This window comes from Schistocerca serialis, chromosome 11 (genome assembly GCF_023864345.2).
Source record: "Schistocerca serialis cubense isolate TAMUIC-IGC-003099 chromosome 11, iqSchSeri2.2, whole genome shotgun sequence".
NCBI lineage: Eukaryota > Metazoa > Arthropoda > Insecta > Orthoptera > Acrididae > Schistocerca > Schistocerca serialis.
Window position 1 is genome coordinate 180,592,702 of NC_064648.1, and position 12,019 is coordinate 180,604,720.

At 37.5% G+C, this 12,019-nt stretch overlaps 1 protein-coding gene across 1 annotated transcript in view; it reads left to right on the top strand.

Moving 5' to 3' along the window:
* Nucleotides 1-5,353, top strand: part of LOC126426921 (sodium/potassium/calcium exchanger 3) — a 223,040-nt gene extending 217,687 nt beyond the window's left edge. Inside the window, exon 10 of the mRNA XM_050089024.1 lies at nucleotides 4,934-5,353. Within this exon, the coding sequence (XP_049944981.1) occupies nucleotides 4,934-5,057 (124 nt within the window). The 3' untranslated portion in view covers nucleotides 5,058-5,353. The remainder of the gene's footprint in view (nucleotides 1-4,933) is intronic.
* Nucleotides 5,354-12,019: the final 6,666 nt, after the last annotated feature.

Sequence of the window (12,019 nt, forward strand, 5' to 3'; positions counted from 1 at the left end):
GCGACCTGCGCGCCGGGAAGATAACAGAAAAACGGTTCAAATGGCTATGAACACTATGGGACTTAATTTCTGAGGTCATCAGTCCCCTAGAACTTAGAATTACTTAAAGCTAACTAACCTAAGGACATCACACACATCCATGCCCGAGGCAGGATTCGAACCTGCGACCGAGCGGTCGCGCGCTTCCAGACTGTAGCGCCTAGAACCGCTCGACCACCACGGCCGGCTGAAGACGACATAACGACCAGTCCCTGAGCTGAGAAAAATCCCCGACCCAGCTGGGAATCGAACCCGGGCCCCTTAGGACGGCAGTCCGCCATGCTGACCATTCAACTATTGGGGCGGACGATATGTAGACATGAAAAATAATGTATGTTTATTGCGAATCTCTTACCCAACGCAAAGTCCCGAGCGACTGGAAAAAAGCGCAGGTGACGCCTGTATATAAGAAGGGTAGAAGGATGGATCCTCAAAATTACAGACCAATATCCTTAACATCGGTTGGTTGCAGGATTCTCGAACATATTCTCAGTTTGAATATAATGAATTTCCTTGAGACAGAGAAGTTGCTGTCCATGCATCAGCACGGCTTTAGAAAGCATCGCTCCTGCGAAACGCAACTCGCCCTTTTTTCACATGATATCTTGCGAACCATGGATGAAGGGTATCAGACGGATGCCATATTCCTTGACTTCCGGAAAGCGTTTGACTCGGTGCCCCACTGCAGACTCCTAACTAAGGTACGAGCATATGGGATTGGTTCCCAAGTATGGGAGTGGCTCGAAGACTTGATAAGTAATAGAACCCAGTACGTTGTCCTCGATGGTGAGTGTTCATCGGAGGTGAGGGTATCATCTGGAGTGCCCCAGGGGAGTGTGGTAGGTCCGCTGTTGTTTTCTATCTACATAAATGATCTTTTGGATAGGGTGGATAGCAATGTGCGGCTGTTTGCTGATGATGCTGTGGTGTACGGGAAGGTGTCGTCGTTGAGTGGCTGTAGGAGGATACGAGATGACTTGGACAGGACTTGTGATTGGTGTAAAGAATAGCAGCTAACTCTAAATATAGATATATGTAAATTAATGCAGCCGAATAGGAAAAAGAATCCCGTAATGTTTGAATACTCCATTAGTAGTGTAACGCTTGACACAGTCACGTCGATTTAATATTTGGGCGTAACACTGCAGAGCGATATGAAGTGGGACAAGCATGTAATGGCAGTTGTGGGGAAGGCGGATAGTCGTCTTCGGTTCATTGGTAGAATTTTGGGAAGATGTACTTCGTCTGTAAAGGAGACCGCTTATAAAACACTAATACGACCTATTCTTGAGTACTGATCGAGCTTTTGGGATCCCTATCAGGTCGGATTGAGGGAGGACATAGAAGCAATTCAGAGGCGGGCTGCTAGATTTGTTACTGGTAGGTTTGATCATCACGCGAGTGTTACGGAAATGCTTCAGGAACTCGGGTGGGAGTCTCTGGAGGAAAGGAGGCGTTCTTTTCGTGAATCGCTACTGAGAATATTTAGAGAACCAGCATTTGAGGCTGACTGCAGTACAATTTTACTGCCGCCAACTTACATTTCGCGGAAACACCACAAAGATAAGATAAGAGAGATTAGGGCTCGTACAGAGGCATATAGGCAGTCATTTTTCGCTCGTTCTGTTTGGGAGTGGAACAGGTAGAGAAGATGCTAGTTGTGGTACGAGGTACCCTCCGCCACGCACCGTATGGTGGATTGCGGTGTATGTATGTAGATGTAGATGTAGAATAATGTTCGTTTTATTTAGAATGCTTTAAGGGTTTGCGCATAAAAGTTTGGAGGCATTTCTTTTCAACACACGCTCTCGTTTATTCACGATCCCAGTTTTTGCCTATCGCGTCATTTTCAGATGACACCTCACTTGGCAGTGCCTCTATCCATAATTGTTCCTATTAAGGGGACGCTTGTTCTTGTCTTAACCATGTTTACCTAGTCTGTATTCATAATGAGGCAGGTGTCTTTCTTATCTATGTACAAGAATGTTGCACTTTACTTAATTACTACTTAAACTAACATCATCTCCACAGTTAAATTTCCCCATGTGTCCACTAGGTGTGACATATGAATTTTCAAGTGTCAGATCTGGTGGACGCGCAGTGAAAATTAAGTGTGCTGTCAAAAACCGTCGTCAACAAGAATCTACTTTTTTCCAAATTATTCGCAGAAGCTGCCTTCCCCACAAATTGATTCTGTGTAGTATTCATCCAGTGAACCAATCATGCAGGTGACTCCTAATTAATTCACAAAGCATTCCTACAAAGTACTGGTTTCATTTATAGTAGAATGTCACTTATCTTTATGTCCTTTGTCGTGGTCGGGGTGAATATTAACAATTCTAGCTTCACTACAGATTAATTTAACTCTAGGTTCTTGAAGCATGTAGGTTGTCAGGAACCTATATTACTAAACAGGTAATTCGGCTCATCTCACAGAACTTCAGTTGCAGGTTGCCTATTTAACGCCTTCCAGGGGCAACAAAAAATGGATTTTCAGTACTTCATATATTTCACACAATTATTGATCGAATTTAAAAAATTAAAGTGGTGTCATAATCTACTCATTAAGAGGAATAATCTTATGTCGAACATGAAACACAAGATAAGTATTAATGTTAGAAATTGCATATTTGTCTTGAAGCAAATTGTATATTTGTCTTGTTGCAAATTACCGAGAATATATTCATGCAGTATTTGAGAACCAGACGACTTAGTGTCTTCCAACAAGCTTTACACATAATGTGAAACCTTTACGAAACTGCTTCTCGCTTACCCCCCAACACAAAAAATGAAAGGAAAAAGATATATTGCTTACTACATTTCCGTTATTCGTGCAGTAAGACTCAAGCATTAGGTATGACATATTAATTTAATTTTATCCGTATTTTGCAGCTGCTAACGTGACTGTATGCCATACACTGGGAGTATGAATTAAAAAACGCCTTCAGCCACCAATTTTCGTGTTCCATTAAATAAATGATCATTTCGGACCCTGTGGGTCCATAATCAGCTGTAACTTGTCTTCATACATGATTTAGTTTTGCACTTGAATGAGGTGAAATGCATATTCCTGCCGGCCGCGGTGGTCTAGCGGTTCTAGGCGCTCAGTCCGGAACTGCGCGACTGCTACGGTCGCAGGTTAGAATCCTGCCTCGGGCATGGATGTGCGTGATGTCCTTAGGTTAGTTAGGTTTAAGTAGTTCTAAGTTCTAGGGGACTGATGACCACAGATGTTAAGTCCCATAGTGCTCAGAGCGATTTGAACCATTTTTTTTTTTGCATATTCCTGTCATGAAATATAACAGCACTTAATAGCATTTTCTTTCTTCTTATATTCAGATCATACTTCTGACTTCATCCACATTATCTCACATGTTAATTTAGTACTTTTCACTACTACCTGCATTCGCAACACATTTTTCAGATGGTGTCCACATATATCACTGATTGTGCCTGTGAAATTAAATATTCGTATAATGTGTGATGCCATAAACACGGAAATGCGTGAAAAATAAGTTTTTCTTAAAACAAAGTTCAAGTGAGTCACACTTTTCTCTTCAGTATTTGAAAATGAGAGCATTTGACGACTTCCAACAAACTTTGAACATAATTTCAAATCTTTTCTAAACTTTTTCAGTATATTATGTGCGAATAATCCAAACCCAACGAAACCAACATAAGTAGGGTCTTGTATCTTCAACCATACAAGTTTTATAGGCTTAATGTCAAATATTTCACACATTAATTGATTTATAAAGCTGTTTTATATATGGAAGACTCCTTAAAGAATTTGGAGTTAGTTCCTAGTGCACAGTAATTAAAATAAATATACATCACATTTTCTTTAGTCTTCATTCCATATTGAACATCCATATGTAATATTTTGAATTAAAATAATTGAGACTAGATAACATTACACATGAGAGTCAGGTTCAGAAAATCTGATATATGTGGGCTCATGCACCCATACATCATCAAATCATCATATTATGCACAGATCAGCAGATATGATGTCATAAACAGGGCTTGATAATGAGGGCATATGGTGACTACCAACAAACTTTGAACATAATTTTTTTCTGAAATTTTTCATGACATTATGGGCGAATAATCCAAAACCAATATAAGTAGGGCTTTTTATCTTCAACCAGAAAGGTTATATATATATATATATATATATATATATATATATATATATATGTGTGTGTGTGTGTGTGTGTGTGTGTGCGCATGTGGGTCTAGATGAGCATATATATATATATATATATATATATATATATATATATATATAGAGAATGGCAGTTATAATTCTGTAAAATATTATTGACACAACTGAATAAATGTATCTACAAACATTTGAGTACTAACTTTGACTTACAGAAAAGTATTGGCAAGTTTTGTACAAATCAAGCTGTTACGAAATTTAGTGACCTTATCAAACAATGGAATAATAAATTTCCTAACTTTTTTAACTAAATAATAGTTTTTGCTGTTAATATATTTATACAATCTTACTTTGATTACTGACATTATGCAACTGTTTTTTTTGGAACAAAATCATAGGCGGTTGATTTCAAGCACTACAGTCAAAACAATACTCTAGATTTTTCTTTAAAGGTAGATTTTATGTAAAATTATGAGTTGGAAATCCAGTCAAAAACATTTTTAAGTGTGATGGCTCTCATATTCCAGTGAAATTAAGTGTGAAAGTGTTTTTCAGTGATTTATGAGATGTAAATTCTATCCACAAACTTTATATCGAGATATTCATCAGTCCCGGCATTGATCAGTTCATGAAAGTGTTTCTCGGTCTGCGATATTACACGCTGTAAAACACATTAGTGAGAGTGCTCCTCATTATTTACTCTTTCCACATTTTCTACTTTTATTTCAGATTTCGACTGGACAAGCGGGTGGGTCGGGCCTGCCTGCTCATGTACGCCATGTTTCTCGTGCTGGCCACCCTCATTGAACTCAATGTCTTCTTCATGGTCAACCTGCCCACATGTGGCCGATGACTTCGCCATCAGTATGCCAACTTTCCTTCAAGCTCATGGAGTCACATAAGCTACATAAAGGGGGCAAGGCACATCGCGAAAGTACACCTTGGTAGCATCTATGGGAAATATGTTAATTTGCAATGAGCATCAGGTCTCTAGTTTTTACTTATTAAATTTCCTAGATAATGATACACTCTTCTCTCCATTTCTCCTCTCTTTCCCTCTTTCTTTCACAAAAATGTGCACCTGCATGTGCACACACACACACACACACACACACACACACACACACACACACACACACACACACACACTTTATCTATTCTGCCATGACTTAATTTTATACTAAACATACACATTATCAAAACATAAGAATAATGACTCAATTGTTTCCTGCTGCTGCAAAAGTTAAAAAAATTACAAATCAAAGTACTCTCCTGTACACTTGCTCCCCCCCTGCACACACTTAATATCAAAGTGAGTACAAAAAAGTAACTTTCATTAATGAAATAAAAAAATTTTCTCCAAACAAAGAGATTTGTTATCTACAATTGCTCGTATCCATCTCAAAGACTCATAATGATTACTCTTTGTTAGAACCTTAATATTTGCTGCCTCCTGCACTCATACTTCCTCACATACTACTTTCTTCTTGTACTTTATTTAGAGTATCACAAAATAGTCATATCAATGGAAAGAAGAATAACTACCAATAAAATTCTTATTTTGAATAAGTATTTATGTAACTTAGCACTGTGTAAGATAAGCAATATTTTTGTAAGTTGTTGCATGTCATACAAGTGCCTTCCAAATCTTTATATATCATCACTTATTATATTTTTCTGTAAACAAACAAATTAACTAGCAGAGTTCCTAAACTCTTTATTTTTTATAAGAAGATATACCAATTACAAAAAGTCTTTACTGTTACAAGAGTTTATTTGGCATTGCAGTGTTTACAGTCAAGGTACGATGAGTGTTAGTTTGTGCCATATTTATTCTTTTGTTTATCGTAGGAAGCAGTGATTTCACATTATTACAAAATATTTGTCACATTTTATTACAGTCACACTAGTATTGAATATTTACTTGTTCATTTTCCATCCACTTAATAGTTTCATCCATTTTTAATTCAATAGTTCAATGATCATTTGCTCATTTTCAAATAAAAGTAGTTTAAGTGTTTGAAATGGAACTGTTAAAATATTTATTTGTTTTTGTGTATTTTGATGTACTGTTCCAATCTTGAATACTATACACATATGACACTTATAAAAGATACTGCATTCCATGTGAATCACGTGCTCTGAGATTTTGTGTAATGAAATATTTATACTAGTAGAGATTATTTAAACTTTCTTTATTTAGGTAGGAGTATTATATTGAAAAAAAGAATACACAAAAGACCAAGAAAAACAATGAAATCAAACATGCTCCAGGCCTTATGAAAGTTAATTGTCTCAGTAAGTATAAACTGAAAATTTATCACAACAGATCAGATAATATTGAATAATGTGAATTTGCTGCAGTTGTTGAATGGACAGGAACCTCAGACATTCATCAGATATTCGTGTGACTGAGTGAGACTGACACTGAATGTTATATGACACCCAATTTTTCAGTGCGAATGAATGAACTGTGAAATACTGAAAATGATGGTATTGTTAGTTAATTATTTCATGTCAGCTTTGACATACTATGTTTGTGTTTGATTTATTAAATTCAATTATTGTTAATCTGTGAAGTTAAAATAATGTTTCATTAAAAACATATGTTATTAGTGTTATTCCTATCTACTGTTTTGATATTGTAGGTCTTTAATTTATAACAATTTACCATTGATCACATTCCACATATGATTTCATTAGAAAAGCCACTTTCAATCATTTTGTTTTAATAATTGCTAAAAATTATGATAATATTAACCATTTGCTTCCAATTATTTTCATACAACATATCGTGATCTACCACAACTTATTCTCATTTGATGATTTACTCCTACATACATCATTCCTCATAATAAGCAGCTGTCAACTAGAGACATGTAAATAAAAATGATGTCATTATCTATGCTTTAACATAAATTTATTGATACAAAGAAAATTTACTTAAATTACTTCATAATATAACTTGCCATTATTATATAATAAGTATGAGGCAGTCTTGAATCAAAACAGAGTAGTTTAGGTTCGACTGCCAGTATAGTTCTAAAAGCTAATTTTAATGTTATTGTATATTTTTTGTTTTGTTTCTTAGTTAAATAGTTCACTCTATAATTGCAATAGAATTTTTAGTTTGGTATAAGAGCAGCAGGCAAAAGCCAGCTGTTTCAAGTATTCTCAGATATAGGTGCTACAAGTTTTATCATTGTACTGGAACTTGTACATAACTGTGAATAGAGAAACATATGAGAGATAAATATGTATATTTTTGTTTCATGATTTCGAAATATATGTGAAATGTATTTTATTAATTAAATATTTTGGCTACAAAAGTGATTTTTCATATTCCCTTGGAAAGGTAACGAATCATATGTGTGCTATAGTAAGTGTACTGAATTCTTATCCATATCCCATAAGTGAAAATGTGTTACTTAGACACCACAAGAAGGAGAACTTAAGGAATTCAAAACTTCTTTGACAGTCATCTTAGCTCTCCTAGGTCCTGCTGGGATGTATTGCATTATCAGTATTTGAAAAGCATGTTTCAAGTGCCAGTAGTCACACTGTTCAGCTGATAGCTCAGCATTTTGGATTCTGAAAGTCTGTAAAGTTGTTGGGAAATTTCCCCAGAATACGAGGCGATATTTAAGATGTGGATTAAAATATGTGCAGCAAGTACTCATTAGTGACTGCTCATTAATGCATCACATTAGGACTCTTAAGAGATAACCAGATACCTAGCAAATTTGTTGTCTCTTTACTTACAAATGGTTACTGTTGATGGTGACATTAGGATAAAGGAAAATGTTATTTCAAGAGTTATGAAAATTTATTGACACTTGTTCCCCCTGTTGTTAACTATGAGGCAAGTTATGGCTGACCATTTACTGAGGTGATTTGAAACAGAGTTTATTACACGTTGGATATCTTTCTTATCTGTTGCTTCTACTAATAATGTGCTCTTAGGACACAGCTGTTTTACGTGAGACAGGGTGCGATTGCAGGTTGTTGACACAAACTGGAAAAAGATGACATCCCACTGCTTTCAAAAGAGTTCTTATACTCTAGACCAGGGGTTCCCAACAAAATTTTCTCAAGGACCCCTTAATCAAGCACGATTGGTACCTTGTCATATCACAGTATCAAGTACCTAAAAAACCCATATTAAGTCTTTTTATAAGTTTTCTATTTTTGGTACTTAGAAAAAACATTGACATATTCATTATTGAAAAAATATTGAACTTACAACTTTTTCAGGTTGGCCATCATTGTTATTGTTAAATTTTTAATTATTGCTCAAAATCTTTGGCTTCAAATCTGGGTGTTTAGTATAACAAACTCCTTTAAAAAATAAAAATTGAGTGTGAACTGAAAGTGACAGGAAAAAATTAAAACTGAGTGTATTCGTCTTTTAAGTGTACTAGAGATTGCATTGAGTAGACATGTGTGAAAAATAAGAAAACATTAATTTCATGCAAGGTATTATTTATTTGAAAAAAAAAATACAGTTACAACCAGAGTACTCTATCAGTATACAGTTAGTTTTAATTTTCAATTCTTAATGAGATGAGTTCAATCTGACCTTTGAGTCCATTATTTCTGAAATATTAGTTTCCAAACTTGAAACTTTCACTCTGAAATCCAAACACATGTCGAGCCGATTCCTATATTTGTTTTTCATGAAACACATGGAAGAAAATGCTTGCTCACATCGATATGTGGTTGCAAATGGAAGGATCTTTTTCATTGCCTTATATCCAAACTTCTTATAGTCCTTGCATGCTGATGCCCAGAAGTCTGTAATGTTTATCATTGTACCACAGCTGGACAGATCCACAAGTTGATCTTGCTCTTCTTCAGTGAGGCCTTGGATTTTGTCTATTTCTTCACAGCTGAAGGGATTTCGAATCCATCTTTCGTAGGGTTAGGTTCAGGAAAATACTCTCTAAAAGTGGTGGCCAGGCTGCGTAGATGCTCGGCTACATTGATGTTAGGCTGGCCGGTGTGGCCGAGCGGTTCTAGGCGCTTCAGTCTGGAACTGCGTGACCGCTACGGTCGCAGGTTCGAATCCTGCCTCGGGAATGGATGTGTGTGATGTCCTTAGGTTAGTTAGGTTTAAGTAGTTGTAAGTTCTAGGGGACTGATGACCTCAGAAGTTAAGTCCCATAGTGCTCGGAGCCATTTGAACATTGATCTTGATCTGGTCAGGCAAACTCTCCTCTGATGACTCCAAGAATTGTTTTAAAGTAGGAAAGTTAGTCAGTGATTCGTTTTCTATCCCTGACGCCCATATGTGGCACTTTTTGACCATTACATTAATCTTATCCTCAACTTTGAACATGTCTACATTTTTTCCTTTTAAACTCGAGTTTAACACATTCAAGTGTTCAAACACATCAGCTAAGTACGCAACTGAGCAAAGCCAAGAGAAGTTAGTGAAGAAAATCCGCGTTCTTTGTGTCAAGAAGAAAGACGCGAACATCGTCTCTAAGTTCAAAAAATCTTGACAAGATCCTACCTCGAGAAAGCCATATTACTTCCGTATGAATAAGAAGCTACTCATGCTCACTGCCCATCTCTTTACACAACAGAGAAAATAATCTGGATAGTAGATGTCGAGTTTTAATGTAGTTGATGATTTGAACTACTTCATTGAGTATCTTTTGCAAAGGTTCAGGCAATCTTTTGGCTACTAAGGCTTCACGATGGACACAACAGTGAGTCCATTTCACATACTGCTTTGGTATGAGCTAGAAGTCCTGTTTTCTTGCCAGCCATTGACTCTGTTCCATCCGTCGACAAGCCTACACACTTTTTCCAGGTGACATCGTGTTCATTGAGATAATTATTTAATGCAGTAGAAATATCGTCTGCTGTTGTATGCAGTAGTTCGCATGAAAAAATAGAATCTTCGAACACTTGGTCCTCCCATAAGAATCGTGCAAAAACCAACATTATAGCTTTTTTTGATATGTCTGTGCTTTCATCCAATTGTAGAGCATACATGTCACTCATGCAAAGTCTAGCCAGCAATGTTCCTTCGATGTTGACTGCCATATCACTAATTCGTCTTTGAACAGTATTATTTGAGAGAGGGACAGTTATTATTACCTTAGCAGCTGCACCACCTAACATTCTCTTGCAAAGTATTATTGCTGATGGCAGTACAGGGCTATTACAAATGATTAAAGCGATTTCATAAATTCACTGTAGCTCCATTCATTGACATATGGTCACGACACACTACAGATACGTAGAAAAACTCATAAAGTTTTGTTCGGCTGAAGCCGCACTTCAGGTTTCTGCCGTCAGAGCGCTCGAGAGCGCAGTGAGACAAAATGGCGACAGGAGCCGAGAAAGCGTATGTCGTGCTTGAAATGCACTCACATTAGTCAGTCATAACAGTGCAACAACACTTCAGGACGAAGTTCAACAGAGATCCACCAACTGCTAATTCCATTCGGCGATGGTATGCGCAGTTTAAAGCTTCTGGATGCCTCTGTAAGGGGAAATCGACGGGTCGGCCTGCAGTGAGCGAAGAAACGGTTGAACGCGTGCGGGCAAGTTTCACGCGTAGCCCGCGGAAGTCGACGAATAAAGCAAGCAGGGAGCTAAACGTACCACAGCCGACGGTTTGGAAAATCTTACGAGAAAGGCTAAAGCAGAAGCCCTACCGTTTACAATTACTAGAAGCCCTGACACCCGATGACAAAGTCAAACGCTTTGAATTTTCGGCGTGGTTGCAACAGCTCATGGAAGAGGATGCGTTCAGTGCGAAACTTGTTTTCAGTGATGAAGCAACATTTTTTCTTAATGGTGAAGTGAACAGACACAATGTGCGAATCTGGGCGGTAGAGAATCCTCACGCATTCGTGCAGCAAATTCGCAATTCACCAAAAGTTAACGTGTTTTGTGCAATCTCACGGTTTAAAGTTTACGGTCCCTTTTTCTTCTGCGAAAAAAACGTTACAGGACACATGTATCTGGACATGCTGGAAAATTGGCTCGTGCCACAACTGGAGACCGACAGCGCCGACTTCATCTTTCAACAGGATGGTGCTCCACCGCACTTCCATCGTGATGTTCGGCATTTCTTAAACAGGAGATTGGAAAACCGAAGGATCGGTCGTGGTGGAGATCATGATCAGCAATTCATGTCATGGCCTCCACGCTCTCCCGACTTAACCCCATGCGATTTCTTTCTGTGGGGTTATGTGAAAGATTCAGTGTTTAAACCTCATCTACCAAGAAACGTGCCAGAACTGCGAGCTCGCATCAACGATGCTTTCGAACTCATTGATGGGGACATGCTGCGCCGAGTGTGGGAGGAACTTGATTATCGGCTTGATGTCTGCCGAATCACTATAGGGGCACATATCGAACATTTGTGAATGCCTAAAAAACTTTTTGAGTTTTTGTATGTGTGTGCAAAGCATTGTGAAAATATCTCAAATAATAAAGTTATTGTAGAGCTGTGAAATCGCTTCAATCATTTGTAATAACCCTGTATAAGTTCCTCAGTAATTGTGCGGTTTTTCCCACATTTAGCAACACGCTGAGCCACCTCGTAAGACGCAGGGGCTGCATTTTCATTTACATTTGCACCACAGTGTTTGGTAATTGTTTTACGAGATGTTTTCAACTCTCCTAATTTATTTTTGAAAAAAATCCAATGACTTACTTTTGTACTTGGGGTCCTTTGTTTCAAGATGGCGCCGAAGTTTTGCTGGTTTCATACATTCATTCGAAAGGCTTTCATAGCAAACTACACATTGAGGTTTAGGCTGTTGTTCAGGTCCAGTGAATGTAAAACCGATT